General features: G+C 41.4%; 2 protein-coding genes across 3 annotated transcripts; one reads left to right on the top strand and one right to left on the bottom strand.

The window, feature by feature from the left end:
- Positions 1-470: 470 nt before the first annotated feature.
- On the bottom strand, positions 471-5,722 carry mettl25b (methyltransferase like 25B). The gene is made up of 8 exons (XM_008293874.1): positions 5,405-5,722; positions 4,949-5,067; positions 4,010-4,226; positions 3,836-3,898; positions 3,529-3,666; positions 2,049-2,857; positions 1,192-1,376; positions 471-1,104 (listed from the first exon to the last, which is right to left on the bottom strand). The coding sequence occupies exons 1-8, from the start codon at positions 5,504-5,506 to the stop codon at positions 1,019-1,021; spliced, it is 1,719 nt and encodes a 572-aa protein (XP_008292096.1). The 5' UTR covers positions 5,507-5,722; the 3' UTR covers positions 471-1,018.
- On the top strand, positions 5,363-12,463 carry isg20l2 (interferon stimulated exonuclease gene 20-like 2). Of its 2 annotated transcripts, none has more exons than XM_008293873.1 (4): positions 5,363-5,450; positions 7,760-8,563; positions 10,064-10,264; positions 10,404-12,463. In XM_008293873.1, exons 2-4 carry the CDS (start codon positions 7,898-7,900, stop codon positions 10,515-10,517), a joined length of 981 nt encoding a protein of 326 aa, XP_008292095.1. In that variant the 5' UTR covers positions 5,363-5,450; positions 7,760-7,897; the 3' UTR covers positions 10,518-12,463. The 2 variants fall into 2 exon arrangements, with proteins under 2 accessions (XP_008292095.1, XP_008292094.1); XM_008293872.1 differs by lacking the exon at positions 5,363-5,450 and adding an exon at positions 6,190-6,244.
- Positions 12,464-27,602: the final 15,139 nt, after the last annotated feature.

Genomic DNA, 27,602 nt, shown 5'->3' on the forward strand with positions numbered 1-27,602 from the left:
GTTTAATTTGTGTTGATTTGGTCACTTCATTTGCTCTTTTAATTGCATAGTGAGATCAAGGCTGTGAAGTGCTACAGTACTAATGTCTTTTCCTCTAACAGCTGTAGCTCCCCAGTTCACTGCAGTCTTGTTTTCTTCCACTTTACCTACTGAGGATCAACCAGCCGTAACCGACTATCTAATAACCAGCTGTAAAACAGATACTAGTGATTACATGTGAGTTTGTTGTTGAGCTATTGTGTCACCTAGTGGACAAAATAAGTACAAATATTACAGCTTTAATCATTTGAGGAAAAGAGAAATAATCTTTGATTCTCCTCAGTGCTGACCTGTTTGAATAAGGTCATATATCACAACGACCCTTAAAACACATTTGTTCAAGCATACAGTAGCTTTGCTTGACACTCACCTGAAAAGCAACACACTTCATGTCACACCTATGCAAAATAACAACACGTCTGTGACAAACATTAAAAGCACAAGTTGTTTTTATTGCTTTGAGGTGCAGACATAAAAAGCACGATTGTCCCATAGTGCTTCATAAAATGACAAAAGTAATAAAATACAATTTAAAAAAACAAGCAAAAACCCCCAAACATGTTTGTATATGCAGAGAGACGACCATGCAATAAAAAAAACAGAGCGAAACACTCGATTGCTTCTGTGCTATCTTGAAGACTCTGAGTGAAAACCAGTGTGACATGTATGAAGTCAAGAACATGATGTTTAGATGGACTTAAAGCCACTTTATAGATTCACTGTTCATCAAGCTCATGGAAACAGAACTAAGTGCCCGTTTTGGAACGAAAAACAGTCCTAATTTTCCAGCATGTTTCTGCATCACAGTGAAGCTTGAGATCTGAAGAGTTCCACCGCTACGAAGACATGGACTCATGGAGGAAAAAACACATCTGCAGCTAAGATGATGAATAAAAGCCAGAAAACAAAAATCCCTTAATGTTCATGATTTCATATCCCCAAGAAACCAAGAGCGACTTGGTGGGTCTTTTTGTCCACTCTATCCACAAGGTTTCAGAGCCACCAGCACAAAGTTTCTTGGAGAAAAGTTTGGGTCGAAGAGAGGCACCAGCTGACTGTCCACACCTGCAGAGAGTCCAGACTTTAGTTGGAGGGAATGCAGTAGCACAAAAATGCAGCATCAGGTTAATAAATGTGAGTTCATTGGCTCACCCTTCTCCTGCAGGTAGATCATCCTGTCCAGCAGCACCAGCGTCTCCACCACAGGAGCCAGCAGCAGGGCCAGGCTGAAGTACACCACCACCCTGCCCTGCTGCTTCAGCATGGCCTCCACCTGCTCAGGGTCCAGGGGCAAGTCGGGAGGCAGGCCGACCCGAGCCAGACCCAGACGGGCGTATCTGGGATGTGAAAACAGAGCAGGATGTTGATTTTCCTAAAAATGTTACCAGTGTAAAAAAAAAAGAGACCCCAAAATCAATAGAACTTGAAAGTTTTTGACATTGGCAGGCCCCAAGAGATCAAAAAAGTCAATGTGCCAAGCAGATAAATTCACAGGCAGCAACCCATAATTGGAAATATTGCTATCAGAGTAGTAGAGACTTTTTGAGGGACCCTTGCATATTATTTTCTGTATTTATTTGCATTCTCTTTACTTTGCAGGTGGCATATTCTGCTCTCCCTACTAACTAACCTGCACAAGGTTTAAACAAACACCCATTTATAGGTGGGATGAATCACTGAAAATTCTACTTACTCGTGCTTGGTTTTGTTCTAGTTAAGAAACAATAAATACAGTCCAAACTCATGCTAGAGGCCAGATGTCGTGCATTTGTGTCGCAACTCTGTGAGTAGCGCAGCAAGCACAAGCAAGACATAAACACTATTCCTCTAGAGGATCATTTACACAAACTAATGCAACACATTGCAAACCTCACTGACTCTCCCCCGGTCTCTGCCATGATGTTTATTGTTGCCTTTTTGCCCATTTTTGGGAATTTGCTCCTCGTGCCAGCGCTGTGCCTTATGGTGCAACTTTGTGTAAATGCCTGGAGGCTGCAGTCTTTACTCACTCTGTAAAAGGTAATAAGTGGGCTTTCTTAATGGTCTGGATTCCTGCCCTGCGTAGCTCTGGCCTCGTATCCCTGATGAAGGTCTCCAGCGTTGCCCGGTAACAGTGTGTCCTCAGTAACTCGCTTTCCTCTCTGAGCCTCCGTATGTAATCCTCCACGGCATGACACGCCGCCTCTCGCGCCTTATAGGACAGCTGATGTCCCGGCAACCCACGCACCCACGAGCTCATCGGGTAGCCAAACTCTGAGGGAACAGACTCGTGGCCCGGTGTCACTGGAGCGGAAGATACGACCAGTCCTGGAGGGGCGGGGTTTTCTTTGGTTGTGATTTTCATGTAGCAACACGCAACAGAAGTGATGCCGCGAACATGTGGGCAGTTGACAAAGTGGCGGAGGAGGGTGGTGCTGAGGTCTCCGCAGGCGTGGAGACCAGTCAGGATGAAGTCTGGGTAACCTTGTAGGCTGCTTTCCTCAGGGTTGACATCCTGCTGATGAACAGGCTGGATGCATGAGCAGCAGTTTTCATTAGATAACTCGTCTTCAGACTCATTCTTACTTGAGTCTTGTGAATGAGCATCAGAACGCGTGGAGCCATGAGATGGTGAAGCCTGGAGGTCACGAGAGCGCCCCTGACGCTTAGAGCCCCGCAGTCTCTTTTTGCTGGGTCCAGATGGGGTTGAGGAACCTTCGCTGACACATCCTGTAGCACTTAGTTGCTTTATGAAAGCCTCCCATGGTGCCTTGGGGTTCACCCAGCCAGCCACGTGGCGGGGAGAGGACTGAGAAATTGGGAGCTGAGAGGTGCAGTTCTAAGAAGAAGAAAGATGAATATTAATATTTATGTTGATGCCACATATGGCAGAACGTGAAACTCGAATAAAAAAGGCAGCTTTGAAGATGCTACATTCTACACTTTTATATCAAAAATCTATGAAGTGTAGCAGTAAAAGGAGTGTTTTTAATAGATTTCAGGTCGTTGCTTTCAGATTTTGGTGTCAGAACTTGAGAAACCTCTAAAAAACAGAATAGCAGAGAGTTAGAGGCAGGCAGGTGAAGAGAATAGGAGGGTAAGATATTTTACTCTGAGGTTGGTAGACTGAAAACTAGACTTATAAGGAGAGAAACATATTGCGCTTTCTTTCATCAGGTGGACAAAGACACAAGATAGCATTATGTTGCTTCTGCTAGATGTGTAAGAAAGCCAATTTACTAAAAAGTTCATCAAATCATCTTTTACGGGTGATAAATGTGTCAGTGTTGTGTTTACATTCAGTTTTTTTTTTTTGACACTTCCTGAAAAGGTCTACCGATAACATCTTGAGAACAGGCATCAATCTGATCCTTTATAAAAGCATAACTATGGGAGTGAAAACTGTAAATGTTGTTAAATAAGCAAGACTGAGAGATCATATTGCAAAAAGCTTCAGTGTTGGGGTTTTAATAACCTAGATGAATACAACAAGTTTAGCAAATCACCAACCTTCTTCTGATTTTCCTTCTCCAACGCCCAGATTAACTGTCCGTCAAACCTGGACGCCATAGTAACAAGGGTGTGATCAGCCTCAATGGCAGTGACGGACAGTCCGAGCCCAAAGGACAGGAAACGAGTCAGATGGCCCTGTTTAAAGCAATCAGTGTTCAATGTGTCATTATCTACTGTTCCAGCGCCATGATAGGTAATCTCATTCCTGAGAATCATTAAAGTGTTTGTCTTAGTGAAGCTGATGCACTGTTGTTATGTGCTGACACGTTAAACACGATAATTCCCAGCAGCCTGTGAACGATACCTGTCCGGAGCCAACGTCAACCACTCTGCTGCACTCAGTCTGGTCACAAAGCTGTTTCACCAGCTGGGAATAAAAACAAAAAAACAGATTCAAAGTCAACCAAAAAGAAAAAAACTACATGTTCTAACATTTCATTTAAAAAGCAGAAACCATGTGAGACAAAAAACCCTGTACCATGCCTAGCTTGCGAATCTCGTGCTGCTTCTTGGGTTTAACGTGTTTCCTGAATATGTGCCCCAGTAGTGAGCTCTGACTCTGGTTTTCCTGGAACTCCTCAGGCTTCACCAAACCGGCAACCCTGCCTTGCTCATGAATGGACTCTCTGGGGAACGCCAGGGCATGAGCTGTGGCACGGAAAGCCAAGAGGGACAGCGGCCACACCGAAGGATATCTGTAACGATGAAGTCATTAGATTTAATATTTACCTCATTGGTGTGGCATTATTCTGCATTTTTAATTGTCATGACATTTCAGAAAGGGCCCAAAATATAAACTGATTATAATTCCAAAACATAAATGGACTCTTAAAAATTGCATCCCGATGAATTTAGTATCTCTACATCAGTCATTAGTAATTTAGATACTGATAGAGACCAAATAAAGACAAATGAAGACAAACACCACAGACTACAGAGAATGTAATTTGATATCTTTAACACTATCATACAGGTTAAAATATAGGATTACATGTATTTACTAGGATCAATTTACTGTGTTTTTATTGCATGTCATATTGTATTAGTGCTTCTTTTGCATATATAATAATAATTCCTGATATAGTCAATTAATTGCAAAGACCTGGAATCAGAAAAGTTGCAAAAATTATGTATAGCATGACCAGCTAAACAATAACAACTAGTTTTTAAAGATTTTTCCAGAGTAGCAGGTGTCATATCTAGATTTTTTTAAAAACACCACACTACTGTTTCCTGATACAGCGGTGAAGAGAAAGCCGATGCAAAGGCAGAACTATTCCTGTAAATCTTCAATTTTATGTAACAGCTTTTTGCTATTTTGTGCTTCCATTTCTTCATGCTCATGTTTCTTATCCTTATTTTGTTAGCAACCTTACTTTAAGAATCTATGAAGTGCCTTAGTATAGTCCGGCAGTACCTCCTGTCTTCATGGGTGGCATCTAAAAATAGGTCTGCAATCTGTGGATAGGACAAGTCCTGCAACACAGCCTGCCAGCTGCTGGGTAAAGTGTGCCAGAGATCTTCAGTGAAGAACTCCTGCAGCGAGAAGAACACACAGACATTTAATGGAAAACTTTAAAATGATGGGATATTAATCTAGCTACCTGTATGAATGCTGTAAGCATTCATTTTATTTCATATGTTTCTCAATACACACAAGAATATTTTATATTCAGATTTCAATGATTTATTGGTGTTCAAAATTAGAGGGCAGTGAAATCAGCTGGACTGAACTTGGATGCACATGTATGACAAAGACACAGCTGGTGGACATTATCTTTCTCAGTCTTTACTGCAAAACATAACAACAGTTCACTCCCCCCTGACAGGACCACCTGCAAACTGTAGCAACAGAAGAAAGCTCCATACGCACAATTATGTAGGAGTCGGATAGATGCCTGTACTGAGACAGAAACGTGGTGAGTCTTTTCGCCAGCTCTCTCTGTTGCTCTGCTGAGAAACTTGCTGTAAACATCTCCACATCTTGTGCTGCTGACAGCTCATGGGACTTGAAGGGGAGCTAATGCTAGCATGCGTTAGCTTGTTAAACGCTGCGTTTCTTTTTTTCCTGCTAAGACGAAGCGTGTCTAAAACACCGACATAACGACCAGCTCGCTCCTAAAATCTGCATTTATTTTTATATTTACAAAACTCCTGCTATGTTTTTTAAATTAAAATTCATTTAAATGCTGGTTGTTTTTAGCCATTAGCTAGCTTCCGTAGCTAACTGTAACTTTCTCGTGTAGAATGACGATGCGTTCAGGAGTTACTCGTAATTTCTGGGTTAATTGGTGGGCAGTTAGGCGAAGTTAAAATTTTAAATTTAGACGTTATGGGGCAAAATTGTCTTCGGCGTTTTATTGATATTTGCTATTGATTTAATAATCAGTTACGCCGCCAGTGCATTTGAACGCGGCGCAAGAAATCTAGCAGTTCATATAAATGTATAAAAATAAAGTTATTACAGAAATTGTGCATAGACTTTGCGTTTAATAAGGCTGCTCAGATTTGTCAGCATCTACACTAAATATAAAACCTATTAAAATTCTATTGATGTTTTATAAGATAGACCTGATAAACCAGATAACTATTCGTTTACGCATTTGTCCCACTCAAGCTCCCGATCTGTCAAGTTGTACTTAAAGGCAACATGCCCCGGATGTTCTTGTTTTGTTGTGAACAGGAAGACTCGTGTGGTACCAATGTGCAGCAGGTCTGTTTTTATATTTCACGAAGTTGATTTCAAAAGATTTCCAAAACGGTGGGACCTCTCGGTATCAACCTGTGAATGTTCACAGGCTCAGCTAAATTTTCCACTGAGGGACGGTCATGTCCACCAAATGATAACCACCAGATTAGCATTAGCATGAGCGAGCTAACGTTAGCAAGTGTTAACGTCAACAAGCATTAGCTGCATATTTATGTCAAAACCGAAAGTAGCATCTAGCAACACGCAATGGGTATGTTTATAGATACGTGTTTTTAAGATTTGTTAACTAATTAGAGCAACAACTTTGCATTTCCCTTCTCTGTACATAGCCTCGTGTCAGTTGCTTGTAAATCATTTGTGCGGTTAAACTGAAGATAGAGTCACTTTCGGTTCAAATTATTTTAAATCAAATTGAGATTATGGGATTCCCCTGGAGTCTGTTTCATAAAGCGAGAATATTTTAAAATAAGCCAGGCTTATTTCAGTTAGTCTGACGACCCAAAAGAGAAAGTAAATATTTTAATATTTACCCTTTTGCCTCTATTTCTCAGTATCAGTCCAAAAATGGAAGTTTACAGAAAATCTTCTTATATATCCAATAATTTAAATAAATTACACAGAGCTAAATGATAAGATGTAGACTTCTATATTTTATAAATTACATGGTATGTGGTGTCAAATGTTTGGACGTCTGCTACATAAATTATAAGTCATTGTAAAAGAGTGATAAGAGCTACATAAATAGTTGACAGTAAAATAAAAAATTGACTATGCTGATCAAGTTGATATGCCCCTGGCCTCTATTTTCACTGATAGTGTTGGTCAGTACACTGAAAACAAGGTCAAAACAAGAAAACTTGGAAATCAGTTGAAAAGCATGTAGAAAATAGGTTTAATAACTAAATATTTTATTTTCTGATACTGTGCCGTGCTTCAGTGATGATGGCAAGAACAGCATGCAGGCTGGTGTCTTTCAAATCAGGTTTATTTTTATAGCCTGAGTTGACCGAGGTGCTGGCCAGGTTGACTTGATTAAAAGGAGTTGGTGATTAGTCACCATTCTACATAAATCATACGTCAATAATAGCCTAATTTTATGCAGGATATATTACTGTGGCAAAAATACTGCCAAATATTTAGTGTTCCCAAAAATGTACAAATCATATTTCCCGGGGAGCTGATGTCTTAGGATGAGCCAGGCTCCCTCTGGCCTCCCTATTCCCTGCTTCCTCTTGTTTAAAAAAGAATATATATTTGATAAAATTTACTTCTAGCATTCAGTTGATCAGCAATTTCTTGCTAGTCTTTTGTCTCTGGTTTCATTTATTGAATTAGCCAAATTGTGTGATTTGATCTTTATAGAACCACTTTAGCCTCGACTGATTTGTTCAGTGTATTCTAGTCAGGCGTTGGACATCAATGTTCATTTTCTGAGGGTGCTTCATGGAACAGCCCCCGAGTTCCCATGTTGCTAAGTTACTGTCAATAAATTATTGTTTTTTTGTGTTTGCTTTGCAGAATGTCACTTGTGAAGTGGATTTGGCTGACACAAACTGGACTACAGAGGACAAAGACCTGTTGAAGCAGTCGAAATAAGCAGATCTTTACAGCTGTGTGTGTGAAACTGGGTTTAGAAATCATTACTTTGGCGTAAAAATGTCAGACAGTAGGCCCAAAATGTGTCCTGCACAGGGAAGTTCAGCATCAAAACGAAAGAAGAAAACCCCGTGGTTTCAAAAAAAGATGCAGTATGTAAAAGTAAATGGTTACGTAGCAGATCAACACAAATGCAACCACTATGAGGGGGGCTCTCGACCTGAGCAAACGCCACACCAAAATGGAGCATTCAGGAAATGTCCACCACCTACCGCTTCCACACAAAGCAAAGGTTTACCTTATCAAGCCAGCACAGCCAGTGCCTCACACTGTAGCTCCAGGCCTTCTGCATCCACACACTGCATGCCTTCCTTGACTGTCACTGTGTTCAACCAAGACTGCCATCAAAAGCCAAAGGAACCTGTGAACACAAAATCCACACCCGCAGGCCCCGGTCCCTCCGTATCAAGCAGCCATAAGCCCATCGCCACACCAGCAGGAATCCCCTCCAAGTACCTCGCTATTGACTGTGAGATGGTGGGTGCAGGACCAAAAGGGAGCATCAGCCAGCTTGCACGCTGCAGTATCGTGTCCTATGACGGAGATGTGGTCTACGATAAGTTCATCAAGCCCTCCATGCCTATCACTGACTACCGTACCCGATGGAGCGGCATCCGACGCAGTGACCTCTTCAACGCCACGCCGTACTCAGATGCCAGGAAGGAGGTACGAATGTCCTGCATTTTACAGTCAATTGCAAAAGGTTGTTCTTTTATTCTTGTTTTAGTCTTCGTGCTTTCTTACTGCAGTTACAAAATAGGAGATTTACTTTATTATTTAGTCTGTCTCTAAGTGTAGCCCTGTGATAGACCGGTTACCTGTCCAGGTGAACCTGCCTTCACTTTGAGTCAGCTGGGATAGACTCCAGCCCCCCATGACCCTAGTGAGGGTTAAGCGGTGTATAGATAATGGATGGATGGACTATTATTATTTACTTTTTTCTCACTGTTCTTCACCTGCTTGGGGCAAAAGTTCCAAGGACAATATGTGGGCTCTTCAGAAGGTGTTTTTTAATTTCAATTCTAGCTTTCTGTGGTGTTAAAGGATTTATCATGTGCTCTATAAAATGTTAGAAGGTAGTGCAATTCTTCAGAGTTGCAAAACTGGAATTACTGGACATCTAACATTTTTGTTTGACAAGTCAGTTCAGATCGTGATTTTGATGGCGGCATGCATGGACACAGCGCCCCCTTCAGGAGACAGCGGGAGTGAACGTTTAGACTCTATCCCAGATGTTCATTCCGCAAAACTTACGAATTAAATGATCCTGAAGAAACGCTCTCTCTCATCTTGCCTGTACTATTGTGTATGTACAGCAAAATGACAATAAACTGGATTTGATTTGATCTTCTACAGGGACGACTACAGCAAACACTACAACAGTCACTGCCATTTATTACTCCCTCTGGAGCAGCCGGTACAACCACTACTTCAGAAAAACATTAGTAATCCTTAGCGCAAAACTTTGAAAGTTGTCAGATAACAGAGCAAAAGTCAAACAAAAGGTGGAGCTAGTGTTCGTATATTTCCATTATCTCACCAACACGTATGAATAGCTTTGCAACCCTGAGCTGAAGGAAGCATTTTTCATCAACGTGAGTTTCCACAGTGTGGGGCTTCTTGTTGTTTCTCTGTTTAACTTTTCTTCATTTGTTTCGTGGGGTCAAACCGATTTATGTTTTATTCAGATTGTTGCCGCATTAAGTAAGAAAGTCCACAGAGATGGGCTGCTCCAGTTTTACTAGGATTTGAAATTCATATTAGTCGTTCAGTATTTCCATTGTCAAAATATTCCTCATTGAAGGCAGCTGCAGTTCAGCAGCCGAGAAAAACAGCTTTTGGTTTTGGTTGATGTAAAATTGTTGATCTTGTTTCTGTTTTTTTGTGTTTGAATTTTTCATTTACAAGTTGGTTTTTGGAGTTTAAAAAAATAAAGACACAAATTCATGCCTTTGCTAACTTAACTTTACCAAAACATAAAACTATCTTGATTTTTTCCTGGTAAATAAAGCAAATTGATAAAAAAAAAAGAAGTACATCTCTCCAACTGCTGTTTAAGTCTAAAAACATTGGTTAAAATCTTCAGTGTATTCACACTATGTTTGCAGCTCATACTGTGTAAATCTAATGAGTTCGAGTTACGTGTTCCATCTGTTGGTCCTGTAGATCCTGAAGCTGCTCAATGGGAAGGTGGTGATCGGCCATGCCATCCACAATGACTTCAAGGCCCTCACATACTCTCACCCCAGCGCCTTGACCAGGGATACATCCCGAATCCCTCTGCTCAACCAGAGGGCCGGCTTTCCTGAGAATCAGTGTGCTTCGCTGAAGAGACTCATGAAGGCCATCTTTAACCGTGACATCCAGGTAGGAGAAGTTACCTCTCAGTTTACATCGAGAATGAAAGATGTGTGCAAACAATGTCAATGAAACGCAGTTACTTTGTGGAGCAGTTTCCTAAATGCTACCAACATGATGCTGAAATCCTCCTTTCTTGTGTCCTCAGACCGGGAAAAAGGGCCACTCTTCTGTGGAGGATGCTCGAGCCTCCATGGAGCTTTACAAAGTGGTGGAAGCGGAGTGGGAGAGGAAACTCACCTGCAAGCCACACACCAGATAGTGCCATGTTTGGGTAAACCACATGGAAATAAACTGGGTTTATAGAACATATGAGTGACTCACTGAGGGGTTCACTTTCCTGTTGACAACGTGAGTGAAGGAACCAAGAGAAGTATTCTGGACAAACTTCTACCAGCTGCCTGAAATTTAAAACTGGACTATTACCACGGGAGGAGAAGCATTTGAATAACTGCTGAAGCAGACGTTTTGCTGTGACCTTTAGTTTCAGACCTTACATTCTTTCTCAGGGTTTACAATGTTTATAAATGGTGCTCCTGCCACTTGGGGGCAGTCATGTCTTTCCAGCAACAGAAGTACATAACTGAGATAGTTTCTGTAATCCCGAACACCAAAAACAATATTTTCGAGCTTTCACAATAGAACTGTTTTCAGTCAGACAGCTGTTCAGCGTTCTTTGGACCACATTCAACCCAGTCATGTTACATCACAGTTGTGTATTTTCATCATCCAGCCACTGGTGGTGGAAAAAAATCTAATCTGACTAAAATGCTACTGAAAGAGCTCCGTCATGTATCGCTTCATTATTTTAATTTTTAAGTCACAAATTAAGACATGATATTGTCATACTGGTTGGTTTTGCTTTTCAGGGCCGTAGCTGGAATTTCAGAAAAAGTGAAGTTCTACTTTTTATTGTATTTTTTTTGAAAGATGGAATAACTCCTAATTAATATCTAATTTTGAGCTAAATTCATTCCAAAATCTGCAAATCTCCCAAAACAGTGGGGTCATGACTTGAGGGTTCTCCGCTTGCGGCTACGGCCGTGATGATCCTCGTATTTCTCCTGGCACACCACCGGTGTCCAATTAACTATCTGACCTCTTTCCAGTTTCTAAATCTAGCAATGTGGAAAGGGAAACTGGTTACTTTCAGAGTTTTTACATTTTCCTATGCAACGTCAGACAAATTCAGTTGTCCACTCGACCTTCAGCTTGGTCCTAATTTGAGTAAATCATCCATCCATTATCTATACGCAGCTTAATCCTCAGTCTTCTAGATCTTCTGGTTAGTGCAGACCACCCTGAATAAATCATTGACACAACAATTTTGCAGAATTAGAATAATTACTGTTATAAAGCCAAAATTATTAATAACTTGCAGCTTGTTCACAGAGCACCAGGCATTTAATTTTTGCTTTGCAACCCTCATTCGATTCCACTGTTTTTGCTATGTGTCATCTTCACGTTACACAATTTTAGAAGTAGGATATAGGCAATACACTCAGTTACCAGCTGATGTACTTTGTACTGCTCAGCTCTCAGTATCACAATCAACAGCACCGCAAACTACAGTCTCAGTAAAACAACTTTTAAAGATCGAACCTCCACCAAGGTGTCATTGGCAGGGCTCTTATGTAGGACTGCATTAGTTTCAGCAAGGTGTAGGTAAAAATGTTTTTGAACTGGTGCTGTGTTTTGTGACAAGAGCACTCATGGATCAAAGTTGAAATGTGTATTTTCTTGTTTCCGACGACTGGATTCGGATAAATCCAGATGTCTCAGCTGAGTGAAATGGGATGTAAACACTTTTCTTTGGTGATTTTATTCAAATTAATAATGACTTTTTTGTTGCTTGAAATTTTATTTTCTGTTCAGATTTCCTCTGTGAGTACCAATCTGTGTAAAGTGATAAAGGCTGCATGTAGCTGTCACATCCAAAACAAACAGGCTATTGAACTGACTGCATTATCACTGTGGCTGATGTACAGCAAATTTTGCTTGTTGGCTATTAGACCTGATGATGTGAAAAAAAACATCCACATGGCAGCGAGTATCTAACTTAAATTTGATGTTTGGTGCCATCTGAAATGCATCCTCAGAAAATGTGACTTATGAAGTTCTTGTAAAACTGAATTTGTTTGGACAGCATTTGGTCAGTTTTTATTTTTGTTTTGTTTTTAATTAAAAAAAAAGGGTTTCTAGCAACAAGGTGTGTAACATGTCTGTGAAGATCCTCAGTCATCCAGGTCATGGTTGTTCTCGTTGTTTAATCGTAGCAACTGCTTGAGTTCCTTGAAGACGTTCCACCTCTCATCCAAGAGGCTACATCACTTCTGACTGACTAGTTGGTGGTGACTCAGGTGTTAATGGCTCCTTAAGGATGTCAGTATCTGGAATTCCCAACTAGTCAGTCATGAAGCCTCTTGGATCAGAGATGGAACATCTTCAAGGAACTCAAGCAGTTGCGACGATTAATCTACGAGAATAACAAGGTGTGTGCTTGGGCAGTGTGGTGCTTTGAGCTAGATGCAGATATCACTGACAGTGCTCAGCAGGTATAATGATTATCATCATAGGTCACTGTGTTATGTAGCATGCTGGCCTTAGCACGTGGGGTGACATCGGGTTTGTATGTAGCTGGTCATCAAAAACCAATATATAGGACAAATTTTACTTGACCTTGAAAATCTGGGCAAAATGTTCAATCTGTTCATCTAACAATTCTCAGCAGTTTTATTGATGTATAGTAATATTTTACAGTCAGAGAATCGTTGCTAGTCATTAGGGTTCATCCTGTTACAAACACGTCCATCTGCTGTATACCAGATTATAGATAGATAGATAGATAGATAGATAGATAGATAGATAGAACTTTATTGATCCCTTTGGTAGAACCTCAGGGAAATTGTTGTTTATGGGTGATCCATCCAATATTTTTTGATATATTTCACTATTAACTCAAACTGTCCACCTTATGGTGGTGCTAGAGGTCATCGGATCAGCAGGTTTTATCCTCTGGGGACAATGAATATTGATTTATTTATTTTTGTCTGAACTAAAGTGGTGGTCTGACTGATTCATACCTCCATCTCTGAGGCATTGTTTGTATCAACACTCTGAAATCATTTTGGCCCTTATAACCTCATATTTCCGTCAATCCCTTGCCCACTGCTTTCAAGACCTTTGGTAAGTGTTCCATCTCGTTTCACCACCTGCCCCACTTACTGTATGCCTCAAACCTCAGCTACCGCATTCAAAATTCTTTTGACAGAAGAGACTAGGAGCAGATATTTGATTTGACAGACAGCCAACAGAAGTTATCTGGTGGTAATTTCAATGTCCCTGACCAACCCCTCCACTGAGCTCATCAACAGCGCCATCAATGAGTTCCATCTCCTCAGACTTGACACCGATGACAGACTCGTGTCCTGAGCTGGTGTAAACACGCCATTTTTCCACAGTCTCACACTGCTCCAGTTTATGTCTCCTCTGGCAACTGTTTGTCCTTAAAGGTGAGCGTATCAGCACTATTTCCCTGCTGTGAATTCAACACCAGCACATTAATTATACAGCATGCCATCCTTCCTGAAAAAGCCACACCAGACGCAAGTGCTGGCAAGGGAATCTCATTAAAGAGGTAGAAATGCACCCCGACATCACAGGCGGCACTAACTCGCAGTGATTCTCCAGAACTTTCTCGTCTTTGTTTTTTTAAAAGAAACAGCAAAAAAAAAAATAAACGGTGTGCGGTCAGACCTCAACAATAATGATTTATCGCCTTCTGATCACGTCTAGTCTCTTTAAAGTGGCACTAATCATATTTTTTTACATTAAAAGTGGATCAAATGTCTTTGCAATGTGAACATAGTTGCTTAAAATGACAAACCCACAGAGAATTATCCCCCAACTCTGCAGGTTCCCATCAACTCCGTGGGGCTTTTTAGCATCTGTCAGCTCGTTGTTCTGGTTTTCCAGCTGGCGGTTTTCCTAATATTCGGTCTATAGTGGCCCAAAAAGCTGTGAAATAGATGTCTGTAAACCTGCTAATAGGACACCTACAACTGCAAACATTAATAATCTTACGGTGCTGTTCAATGACTATTTAAATGACAAAAGTTTTTATTTGTAATGCTAGAAAAGCCGTTTTTGTGTATGTGTTGTAAAATCAAATGGGCGGAGCCAGTTGGAGAGACGCTACTGAGCATGTGCACTGGACTGAACAATAGAAAATGTTGGGGCTTATATGTCCAATGATTAGTTTTGAATGTGTCCAGCTCCTATATTATATCCATGATCCAGACCTGCCATCTTGTTCTCCCTCTGCTCATCTGGTTAGTCGCTGCAAATAGTGTCCAATCACTGGTTTTGAAAAAGTACAATTTTCAAACTGAAATTTTTGAGTCGTCCGCTTTAAATGAAGTGCATCTGATCGTCTGAGGCCTTTAGGCGTCATGTGAAGCCCTTCACTCACTAAGTATCCCTAGACTTCTTCAGCCTTTGGGTTACAGACAGGGTTGAGAAGAAAATGCGATTTAATCCATTCTCTAGTCTAGATTATCGCATACTCTTTGTCCCCTCTTAATCTCTTTGTGTCGGGGCAGTAAAGTGAATGATTAGATTTTATTCCCTGTTATTAGCTCCGTCAATGAAAGCCAGAGACTTAAAGCCAAAAGAGGCTTTGGATTTTCTTCTGTGGCCGTGTTGAGTTTCATATCTTAAAAAACAAGTTCCCTTCCTCGCATTTGAGCCTGAACAACAAATGTAAATGATCTTTGGGCTCGCTCATTCTTTTAGTCATTTAGGCCCTCGATAAATGCGCTTCCACAGTATTGATTTTAAACACCATTGTCGAAATTTGAAATTAAAGAAGATTAAGCGATCACCTGCTGTATTAATAATGCCTTGAAATACATGAAAGAGCACTGCTGGTCTCATTAGGCAATACAATATGGATTTTATGGGATTTATTGCCCCCTGGGTCAAGTTATTGGGAGCTAGACTCTGCAGATTACCCCTTTCCATACACACTTCACACGCTGAACACATTAGTCATGGCCCAGCATAGGCTCTATGCGAATAATTCGGTTTTTATTACCTACTGCCAAGCGATCAGGAATTTGTCCATTTTGCAGATTGCTAGTTAACCTTACATGTACAGTACATATAGTTAGCACAGTGTGGGGTGGTCGCAGAATCAGCAAACGGAAGCATATAGGCTCATGTATGAAAGCTGCCCAGAGGGAAATCTCCGGGGCTATTAAATAAAAACATGTTTAAAAATGCATTGCAACATTAGGAGCAAACAAATGAGCCACAACTCTAATTCTCCCTTTTAATGTAAGGTGTCCAGTGGGCATTCAAGTACCCAACAATAGATTGAGATGTCAATTGATGATGTCCTTGACTGCGGCTCCTCTGTATGATTAATAGGTCTCATGGATTAATTCATTTTTTAAAGCTCCACTAATCGATATGTAAGGAGAAATAGGTCACTCATAGTGATAAACCCTCAGTCTTAAAGTGGGAAAGAGTCAGCTTTGATGACCCATGACACATATTCATGTGGACATTTTTGGAGTTCACAGCTTGTATATGTACAGGGTTTTAAATGGTCAAAGCCCGTAGGAGTTATTAGAAGTTCCTGTCGTCGTCTTCCATTTTAATGTTACAATTAAACTTCCACGTTAAAAAAAAAAGTCACAGATAATTCTCACAATTATGTTTTCCAGCAATGAGAATGGTTTTCAGAGAATACCTATTGTACACCAGTGAAGCGGAAGAGAGCCGCTAAGGAAGATGGTAGAATCACCACCTTTGTGTGTCCCTGTGATCCTGAGAGCCGTCTCATCAGGGTCAATAGCCCCGGGTAGGGTCTCTTAAGGCAAATTGGTCCTGGGGGGATTGGCCAGACTACGAGTGATTCAAAGATTCCAGTGAATCGGCGGAAAAGAAGCTGTAGCACCTCACCCGGAGCAGGGAAACTGGGGCCCCCGTCTGGAGTCAGGCCCAGGAGGCCAGTTCACCGGGAAGCATCTGGTGGCCAATCCTGGATCCATGGGACTTGGCTGAGCACAGGCTGAAAAAACGACATGGAGTCGCTGCCCAGTGGACCCACCACCTGCAGGGTGTTGGGGTCGTGTGCACTGTAAGCTGGACAGTGGACAGTCTCTGGCACCTAGGCATGCTGGTCCCTGGTATCAAAGCTAACATGTTTATGGTAAAATTGACCCTGTGTCTGGTATTAGTCAATATTATCACTTAGTGTCCAAAGCATCAAATGAAAGAGGAAATAAAAGTCAATCAAATCAAGAAGCCAGAGCTTGCTCATGTGATTGTATTAGCTTGCACTTTTTTGGAATCCTGTATTATTTTGTATCTTATTATTATATATAAGATCTAATTACCATGATGCTTGCTATTGATATAACAGAAGACGTGTCCTTCATTTCTTCTCCAGTGTGCTTTTAGGTGTACAAACAGAATGCTAGTGTATTCAGATGTGCGGTCTGCTGAATGTGTAGATTAGCAACCGGCAATTTTAAAATGAGGTGACCATCTGTGTCCATAGTGCCACCATGCCAGGGGTCGGCCCGCCTTGGTGCCTGCTCATGCCTGTCGCCCACTTTGTGTCCCATCATAACCCTACACCTATCCCAGCGGGTGGTGGACCCACTATGTGGTTCACTCCATGTTCTTCTTTTGGGCTGTGCCCGGCCAAGCCCCGTGGATGAAGGCCACCACATGCTCACTGGCAAGATCTCCTTCTGGGTCTGGCCCCAGGAAGAGGTCATGGTCTCTCTGAGTCAGGCAAGGCATCGAAACTCCATCTGTATCAATTCATAGTGGATCTTTGAATTTCTCTTTGTCTGGCTGCAGCTCTAGGACCAATTTGCTTTGGGAGAACAACCCCAGGATCACAAAGACACACAAACCCCGATAAGGTGGCAAAGCTTCAGACACATTGGAAATTAATGGATTGAAAACAGCGAAAACAACCATCTGCACTGGGGATGAGTTGCTGTCTCAAGTGGGGGAGTTTAAGTATGTCAGAATCTTGTTCACAGATGATGGGAAAATGGAGCCTGAGATGGAAAGATGGATTGTGGCGGCATCCGCAGTAATGCAGGCGCTGTACTTGACCGTCGTGAAGGCTTCAAAACTTACCAGTGGGTCTTTGTTCCAACACTCCTCAATGGTCATGAGTTCTGGTTAATGACCAAATGAATGAGACTGCAGATACAAGCGACCGAAACGCTCCTTACAGTGACTGGGCTCTGCCTTTGAGACCTGATGAACTTGGACATCTTGAGGGAGTAGCGTTACTTCTCTTTCACATCAAAAGGAGCTAGCTGAGGTGGTCCAGGTGTCTGATTAAGATGCCTTCTGGACCCTTTGGCGCGTTACCAACCGGGAAGAGGCTTAGACCGGAGGAGTTGCATATCTCAACTGGCCCGGGACCACCTTGGGATCCCCCCCCATGAGGAGCTGGAAAATGAAGAGGGGCTTCTGGAATGCCCTGCTTAGTCTGCTGCCACCATGACCCAACCCCAGATAAGAAAATATATATCAGTTTCTGCCCCCTAGTGGCCAAATGAGTCAGTGATTGCAGCTTTAACCTTGGTTTATTCTTTGCTTAAAATTGGATAGCTCAAAGACAAAACCTCCAATATGAAATTATAGAATTGGAACCTTCCCCTAAGCTCTTGTTTACTGACAAGAAATAAAAAAAATATATATTATAATAAATGAAAAATCATTGATAAGCACCCTTATTAATCATTAGCTCAGCTCTCAGCAGGGATTATGATTTTGCCGGCAGGAGGAGGAGAAGGAGGAGGAGTGAGGAGGGGGGGTTCTTGGTCTTTTAACACTGCTTCCATCCCAGTTTCTCCTCTCTTCACCTCCTCTCTTCACCTCCTCTCTTCACCTCCTCTCATCTCGGCGCTCGGGAAGGACACAAGTCAAAGCCTCTGCTCCTGTTTCAGCGGATCGAGAAGCGGCTCAGGTCGCTTCAGCACCGACACATACTGCTGGAGTGGAGATTTGTGGTCGGAAAACAAGACAATAAGAGCTGCACCTGTCCGGAGGGAGGCTGCTTCTGGAAGACAGCGACGCACAACTTCTGCAGAACGACACCGAGAGTTGTTGAAAATGAAGTAAGTCCGCTTCATATGTGTCACACAAGAGCAGAATGTGTCTTCGATTTCTTCTTGGGTTGTTTATTCAGCCTTTTTATTTAATTGTGCATGCATTTCCTATCCGGACAAGGCTGCGAAACGAAAAGCATCTTTTACGCATGAACTGACATTATTGATCAATTTGGATCATTTTAATGCGCGTTTGAGCTGCGCATGCAAAGTAACGCGGTGCCAGCATCAGTGGGCACCTGCTGCAGGATCACGGTGTGTTTCCACAGAGATTCTCAGTGATGACACATGAACAGAGCTGCATTCAGTCGCTTTTATCGAAAAAAGTGATCATACCAGAATGCAATTACCCCAATGCAGTGAGTGTAAAATATGAGTGTGATGTCATATTTCTAAGTATGTTATTGCTGGGATATCTTAAAGCAGCATTTTAAAGTTGCAGCTGGTTTTTGGACATTTGGAAATATTTTAAAACTGATATTTAGGCTGTAGTTGATCCACTGCTGGTCCAAAGTTTTGCAATACTTCCATTAAGTTTTTATTTACATGTGTGCAGTTTAATGCACCACTAGTCTGAAATTAAGCATAAAATAAAGGAACTCAATTTAATCAATTTAAAAGCAGCCACCTTTTACAACTACACCAGCTGAACACACTTAAGCCACACATTGCAAATCAAATCCTGTTCACAAAGTTGTCACCAGCGCTGTTGTCAAAGTTTCCACAAATGTGTTGCACTTGTTGGCTGCTTTGCTTTAACTGTTCTGTTCAGTTCCGAGCCAGCTGGAGCAGGTTTCAGTCAGGAGACTGTTCTGTTCTTTTCTAGTTCTGACATAACCCGCAGGTTCTTTTTGTTTTCTTTGTTAATCACCCTTTCCTTGCCTTTACGATATCAATATACTACTTTGTGCAATGTGCTGCTGTCCAAACAGGCTGAGGAATCCTCAGTCATCCACTTTATTTTAATCCTAAATGCTTCAGTAGAAAGCAAATAGATTTATTTTTGGGTTCTTAGAGATGTTTCATCCAAGAGGCTTATTCAGTTTACTGAGAACTGAGGTTCAATGAGATGAGAAGCCTCTTGGATAATGAAGAAAATGTCTTCAAATCCCCCCAAAAAGAAGTTTATCTGCCTTCTACTAAAGCTATCAGGTTCAGAGGGGCTTGTAACACAGTCTGTTTTATTGCTGCTTGCATTGTATGTAATTAACTTAAGTCAAGGCACCTGCAGAAGTGGTTTGTTCACATCAACTTTCAAGTTTTCATTTACTTCAATTTCTGCAGAAAAATCACAAGTTCTTAACCCATCACTTGTCCTCTAAAAAATCTATTTTTATGATTCTAAAATGTACATAATGCCTCAGTTTTTAGCTGCTTAAATTTGATTGTTTTTAACCTCTGGTGGTGCACCTTTGTTCTATTTTAGGTCATTAACTGGACTTGACCAGCTTAAATTTAAATAACGCTGGAAAATGAAAGTTTTGACTGTTAGTGTTCATACTCTCTTGGAAAGGTGAAGCTCTGGGCTAAGATTCTTATTTTTGTGATATTGTCGTCTGCACAGTAGTCAGGACTTATCAAACCAGGGTAGTCGGGGGAAGTTCAATATTAAATGGGCAATGAAATGAACTCATGCACGAGTCATCCAAGTGTACTAAATTAAAAGTCTCTCAGTGGTTGCTTATGATGATGCAGCTCCAGATGTAAATACATAAATACTGTAGACCTGATTGAGACGTTAATGTTGGAGTGCTGCAGCAGTTACAGTACAGTTGGTGCTTTTAGGATTTGTGATATTACACTCTGGATGGATGCCCATCTTTAAAGCCGCACACCAACATCCCACCAATAAACCTGAAGCTCAGATGTAACTGTTTGATAACCTATAAGTGCCTTAAGCCACAATACAATATCCCACATAAAGCCCGATTGTAGCTGTGACTTAGTTATGATGACGAGATGGAGACTGTAGAAAGTCTGCACTCCCCCGTTTTGAAAAAGGAGATGCAGTGCAAGCTGTTGAAATTATGCAAGGTTTAGGATTCAGATGTGCTGCATCTTGATTGAGCTTTGAGATCCTTCACAAGTATTCAAAGCAATGTGTAAGTATTGAGACATTCACCAGACTGTAGGAGGCAACATTCAACAGTCCCATGTTTACATCCTATAATAAGTGAGCAGAGTTGCAGTTGTTGCCTTGGCATTGACCTGCGTTTGAGTATTGACCCGCGTAATAAATGAGACATGAGTGAGTTTAATTATAGACTACACATCTGAAACCTGACAGAAGAGGTCACAGTCGAAGCTGAGGATGATCCTGTGTTTCTGGAGAACAGAGACGTCGCTCGCTGAATGTGTGAGCGCTTTCAAAGACGGTATTTAAGTCTTCAGCTACACCTGGCTTTACACTGTGTGACTAATTAAAGTCAGCCAGCACTTGTTAACAAAAGCCACATGGCACACTGTACGTGGACTACAATACATGAAAGCAGCTGATAATGAACAGCTGCACTGAATGTGCTTACACCCATAAAATCTTGCGTTTCAGGGCATCGCAGTTCTCTTGTTAGAGGACAAAGTCTATTTTTCAGGGAGTTCAAATAACATCTTTCTGACTGAGTAGTGGAGAAAGTAGAAGCAGAATGAAAATAAGTTGCCCATAAAATGCTTAAATCTAAAGGATTCTGTGTGAAGAAGAAGGTTTTCTGTAAATACAGAATGTGGCATAAAATATCACATTAACATATAAAAGGCATGGGTGGAAAAGAAGGTCTTTATATTTACTTAGACTTTTTTTGAACCTGTTTTGATTTAAAGATAGAGAAAAACTACTTGTTTCCCAAAATAAAGGTCTGAAAGATCTCACCACACTTCCATTAAGGGGAAATTTACAGTTTTGTGAGCAAAATACAGGACATTTAGTTTATAAAAGCACAGAAAGCCAGATATCATATTTAATACTATTATATAATAATTAAAATGCAGACGAGGGTTTGACCTTTAAGGACCCAATGATTTGGAAAACGCTAGACGACTGGTCTTCAGTTTTTAAAGGCCATTCAACTATCAATGTACTGTTTCTTTTTCTTTAAAATAGATTAATGTCACAATATTTGACTTCAGCTTTATATTAAGGTGGTGATAATAAGGCTAGAGTATGCAGGATTGTAGAAATAACAAGAGTAAACTAGATTTTAAGCAAAGCAAACAATCAAAAGAATAATCTACCTGCAGGTCTCCATCCACAGCCACTCCTCCAGAACACACCAACATGTCAGAATACTGCTGGAAGACTAATCCATGAGAGAGAGCATTGTTGAGGAGAAGAGGGTAGAGCATTAACCCCCTAAAACCTGAATCTGCTGCTGGATATTAAAGGCTTAATGACCCAAATTACCCTATTTATGGGAGCTGCACTCTGTTAAAACAAACAAACAGAAAAATCTGATTTTCAACTCTGTGTTACTTGTTAAACTGATTATGTGTGATGTGCTGCTTCATCAGTAAAAATACACAAATCTGAGCTTAACATTAAGTCTCAATTATAAAACTTCACCAAATATAAATCATTACTTCTAAACAGATTCTGTCAAAAACAAACAATTCTGCACTTCTCAACACAAAACGTCATTAGTATTTAATTTCCAAAGACTGAAAAATCAACATATTTCTACACATTGCTGTGGCTCAGGTGGTAGAGCGTCAATGATCAGAAGGTTGGCGGTTTGATTCCGCCCTGTAACCTGTGTCATGGTTGTTGTGTCCTTGGGCAAGACACTTCACCCACCTTGCCTGGTGTGAATGAATGGATTGTTTGAGGTGGTGGTCGGAGGGGCAGAATGGCAGCCACGCCTCTGTCAGTCTGCCCCAGGGCAGCTGTGGCTACAATCGGAGTTTACCACCACCAGAATGAATAATTGACAGTGTAAAGCGACTCTGAGTGCCTAGAAAACAACTTAAAAAACCGAACAAATAATCATTATTATTATTAATTATATCCCATTAGTGACTCAGTTCCAACCAACAATCATGTGATAAAAATTCAGGGACCTTTCAGTTGAACTGCAGGCTGAGTTTACTCCGAGCAGATAGGAAACAACTACAGAAACAAATAAAAAATGTTAAAATATCTACAGTGTGCAGAGCCACCAACACCTGTGGGGCAAAAATGTTGCACAGCATGAAACTGGAGGATGATGAGACCACAAAGACCACTGAAAGATGAACAAATGAAGAATTTATTTGCAAAAACAGATAACTCCGTCTTCACAAACCTTCAGAAAACCCAATTTTCCATCGTCTAGCTGGGACAATATCAATCAAACTTAAGTTATCTCTATTGTTGTCACGGCATTTCTACTGAGTCAAATCCACTCGACTTCAGTTTGACTGATATCATCTCAAGTAAACAACAAAAAAATACGTTTTCTGATAACCTCTTCAAATACACAAATGGACGTAATCATCTGGCAGGTTTTGCAGTGCAACATGTTGCATGTTGAGGTGGAACTGTGATGTGTGGCTGCATTTTTTCTGCTATTCTTGGTGCTATGTAGCTCTAGCAATGTGTCTGGCTGGTCTAGAGAGAGACTCCTGTCCTTCCAGTGAGACCATCCATTCATCTCATGCAGACTGAACGCAAGGATTGGATGGGTTTTTTTTACGGTGACTGTGTCTGCTTCAGATGTTGTTTATTTTTATCACCAGCTCACTTGATGTAATGATTGCTCTCAGGATGTAAAATGACAAAAGATGTGTCTGGGATACATTGCATATTATAGCTTTTCTCATTTTTTTCGTTGTTTTCAATTCCATGCCATCTTGCAACGTGTTGTTCTTCATGTTTATTCAGACATGTGGCGTTTTACTGTTTTAACCTCAACTAATTTGCTGTGCCTTCTAAGTAATTGGTAATCCAGTGGGCACTCTGTGGGGGCAGCAGCAGGTCGTGCAGGTTACTGAGGTTGCTGCAATTTCCTCTAACTTCAGAAGGTGTAACTTCTCCGCAGCAGTAAGTTTCCAGCAGCTCCTTAAAAAAAAGTGACTCAAACTATATAATGAGTGCAGACCAGTGCTGTGTTTGCTGTTGTTTTTTTTTTTTTCTTTCTTTCTCACCCTGTCTGATGCGTAAGCCCTTAAAACTCACAGCAGCTCTGCCTAATCAGGTTGTGGCACGCAGACTGCAACACACATGCAATGGACTCACACACACACACACACACACACACACACACGTCTAAACACTAATAGCCAAAGTCGTGTAGCTTATGGCTTTTGTCACCGCTTTAAAACTTTTGCCCTGCAGCACACAGAGTCAGCGACTAATAGCTAATAAGACATGGCTGCAGCTCGAGGCTGACTGGTGAACCATTTCCAAATCATTCCTGTGAACTTAACATCTCTCTCAGCACTCAGTCATGCTGTACGGAGCCTCTTTCTTCTTTTCTGCCACCCCTATTCTCTGAGAGGTCTCCCTTGCTTCCAGCCCTCCCCGGCAGCTCCTTCCTTCCTGTCAGATTGTGTCTGTCGGGTGGGGGTGGGGGGGGGGGGTGGGGGGGAGGTTTGGGTTGCCCCTGGAGATGGGCAGGCCGAATCATTCGAGGTGGTGCGATGTGGCCCTGGTAGGCCGGAGTGATGAGGATCTGCTGAGGGGCGAAATCAGGGTAGTAGTGGTGGTGGTGGTCCTTGCTGTGAGAAAGCTGTGGAGGGGGGTAGAGCAGCGCAGGGGGGGGGGAGGTCAGGTTGGTCCAACGATGGCTCAGCAAGTGCTTTTGCATCCATTCTCAAATCTGAATGACTGAGGCAAAGGGAGGCGGTGTGAGTATGTGTGAACGCTGCTGCTGGTGTCACCGAGTTCTTTTGCATTTATTGATTTCGGATACGGCTTTGGACATCAAATCTGAATAATTTCTAACCCTTCATCAAGTCGTCAAATCAGTTTTTATTTATGTGGCCCAATATTACAAAATTGCCTCAGAGGCTTCGGTACAGCAGACAGCGAGGTCTGCCAAGAGACATTTGAATCAGAAGAGGAAAACTCCTTTATTGGGACTATTCAAGTATCTATAATCACTTTATTGTAGCTCAGAAGGGAAATAAAACAGCTTTAGGTGATAACTCAGTTCATGGTCTTAACATAACATTAACTAGACAATAGCAAAGTTATTATAAACAAATTGCTCACAGAGTTAACTGCATCTGGAGTGTCTGTCACTTTTAATGTTAACCAGCAAATGGTTTGCTCAATTCCTCCTCGAAATGGGAAGATTTCCTTTAATTAAAAAAAAAAAGCGAGCACGAGATAAAAGGTGAAAAGAATGCAGGTAATTGGGCGGCTGTGGCTCAGGTGGTAGAGCGGTTGTCCTCTGATCGTAAGGTTGGTGGTTCGATCCCCTGGCCCTCCACAATCGAAGTGTCCTTGGGCAAGACACTAAACCCAAATTTGCTCCCAATGGCGGGCAGCACCTTGCATGGCAGCTCTGTCGCCATTGGTGTGTGAATGTGTGAATGAGAAACACATTGTCAAGCGCTTTGAGTGGTGCTACGGTAGAAAAGCTCTATATAAGTGCAGTCCATTTACCATAACATCAAACTGGAACTGGCAACCCCAAGTGTCACTGCACGTCAAGATGAGCTTCATCTTAGCAAGTGTATTATTTCAAAAGGTAGGTTTTCCACAAAATTCGTAAAGATAGAAGTCTCTTCTGACTAGTAGGGCATGTGTTTGACAAACCGTTGCAAATACACTTCAGATGCAATCACTGCAGCTATCCACAGAGCAGCTCTTGTTCATCTTGTGCTATCGTGGTAGCTATTGTAAAGATGCATCACTCGAGTCAACCAGGTTGCTGCTAATCCTGACCCTGTGAAGCAGGTCAGATATCAGCCAGATGTGACAAATCCTCATGATTCAGTTTCGTGTTGCGGGGAGAGATAACGGTGCATTTCTACCTGTAACTGTAACCTCAAGCATTTTTAAACTGCTTTCAGGTTGACTTGAGCCCTGCGTGATAAAAACTCAGCTTTTTCTTTAAAAGGAGTCAAGAGTGGACGCCAGCGCAGGTTCGTCTGGCAAAATACTAGAACCAGACTCAACGTTTAGCTTCTAAAGATAAAAAGGTAAAAGATAGAATAGCTTGTGATAGCAGCTTCTGCTGTCTGTTAGGTATGAATCTGGTTCCAGCTGAACATCTACCTGCTGTCACATGATAGAGGTTTCCATTCAAGCCACACCATGAGTGAAATAAGCAGTCAACCCTCAGGCTGAGCAAACTTAGGCAACCAGTCCTGTGTGGGACTTCCTGCATCTTTTTTATTCTTAAGAATTGATTCAAACACATATGGCTGAATAGTTTTACAGCGTTTGAGCAGACCTGTAGGGGAGCTGGTGTGCTCCAGCTGCAGCGAATGGGGACTGGTGGATGTCAAGAGAGGTGGGGACTTTGTAGATCTCCACATCCTACAGGAGGAAAAGATGTTGAGTTAGATCTAAACCACTTTAAGGCAAAAAGGGATTATTTTCATGAAAAAGAAAAAATTCAAATATGAAACTTTGATAGATTGAGATGAGTTTTTAGGGATTAAATGAACGACTGAGGAGGGAATTGAAGCTGTGAAGTGGACCTTGACTTGACAATGAACTCTCACGCTCAGCTCGATTAAGACTAAAACTCAGAGATGCCGAAACTTACAACAGACACGACAGAAACAGCTCATCCGGTTGTTTGTGGAACAACCTATTTTGTCGCTTTTATCTTAAATCGACCTTCCTTAAATTACCCCCCAGGGGACAGATGAAGTTTTTTTTGACTGGGATTGAATTGAATTGTTCATAAATGGGCGCTTGCTTTGCAGCATGCTAAAATGCCAGCGTGTGTGCTACACTGAGCTATCTACTGGAACAGCAGCCCTCTCATCACACACTGGGTTAAGTGACAAATGGGCCAAACTCTCACAAAGCTGGTGCAGTCCTTTAAGAATGTAGTTCACCCACCCCCTCCTCCCTCCTCCCTTCCAGCCTCAAATGACCTTTCCTGGCAAACCCAACGGTCAAACATCCTCTCTCTTGGCCCCCACCGCCTTTCCCTCAAGGTGAAGTCATTGACTATTCAGCCACTTGCGATGCCTGTCTTTGCACTTGTGATGTTGCCTGGGATGCGTCCTTTGCCTGAGGAAAACTACGTCTCTCTCTCTGTGTCTCTCTGCCTCTCTACCCTCCATGCCGTATGGAAATGTGGTCATGGCAAGAGGCCATCCGCCCAGCCCAGCACCAGAGAGTGTTTCTTAGAAAGAGTGAGTCAGACAGATGGTTGATAAAAGTTTAGAAATGAAAGGTTTGTTGGATTTGATTAGTCAAAAATGAAGGGAGCATGGCCAGGAGGATTTATGTCAGATGTGTCTGTTTCATGTCCATGTGATGTAAAAAAAGAATGAAGTCAGTGTGACAGGAAGATGAAAATTTGAAATCTCATTTATTCCATTTCTTTAGACCGTTGTGGAGGTTATTACTGTACTTAAAGTTCCACCTTGAAACTACTTTCTAGGTGAAGGTGTCCAGGCTTTTTCTTTTACTTTTAGCACTTTTCTTTCCAGTTTCATAGATGAATGATAGCATCCATAATTGATGGGGGAACTTAACAAAGTACGTTTAGTCACTGAGGTGCTTCTGCTTCTACTCCACCATGTTTCAGAGGGAAATAATGTGCTTTTCACTTCACTGTTAACTTCAGGTCTGAGCTAGTTTACAAATTAAACATTTTTGCGCACAAAATATTTTCTGAACTTATAATTTGGATTAAAAAAAATATTATTTCAACTCCCCCTACAGGTGAAATCAATAGTCGACAAATCAATTAGTAAAGTCACAGAAAGTGCGCAACCTTTCTGTTAGAGCAATTATTATGACTTTTCTTACAATTTTCAGATTTTTTTTGTAACCAAGCCATTAATCGATTAATAGAGAAGATAGCCAACAGATTAATCCATTAGAAAAACAATTACTAGTTGACTCTGAGTACAAAATAGTTCACATGAGCTTCTCCTTAACCAACCACAACAGTAAACCCCTGCTGTCATGTTAATACATGCCTTGTAGCGTCACAGCGAACATTTTTCTGCACTAAGAGCTTTTACTTTAATTACTTTTAAATACATTTTTGTGATAATACTGACATATTTTCATACTTTTACTGAAGAAACAT

This window comes from Stegastes partitus, unplaced genomic scaffold, assembly GCF_000690725.1.
Source record: "Stegastes partitus isolate 25-593 unplaced genomic scaffold, Stegastes_partitus-1.0.2 Scaffold917, whole genome shotgun sequence".
Classification (NCBI taxonomy): Eukaryota; Metazoa; Chordata; class Actinopteri; family Pomacentridae; genus Stegastes; species Stegastes partitus.

Coding starts and splice junctions, on each gene's coding strand:
- mettl25b (XM_008293874.1), bottom strand. CDS start 5,506: ATGTTTACAGCAAGTTTCTCAGCAGAGCAACAGAGAGAGCTGGCGAAA. Junction 5,068..5,404: donor TATCCGACTCCTACATAATT/GTGCGTATGGAG, acceptor TTCTCGCTGCAG/GAGTTCTTCACTGAAGATCT. Junction 4,227..4,948: donor GCCACCCATGAAGACAGGAG/GTACTGCCGGAC, acceptor TCATCGTTACAG/ATATCCTTCGGTGTGGCCGC.
- isg20l2 (XM_008293873.1), top strand. CDS start 7,898: ATGTCAGACAGTAGGCCCAAAATGTGTCCTGCACAGGGAAGTTCAGCA. Junction 8,564..10,063: donor ACTCAGATGCCAGGAAGGAG/GTACGAATGTCC, acceptor TTGGTCCTGTAG/ATCCTGAAGCTGCTCAATGG. Junction 10,265..10,403: donor TCTTTAACCGTGACATCCAG/GTAGGAGAAGTT, acceptor TTGTGTCCTCAG/ACCGGGAAAAAGGGCCACTC.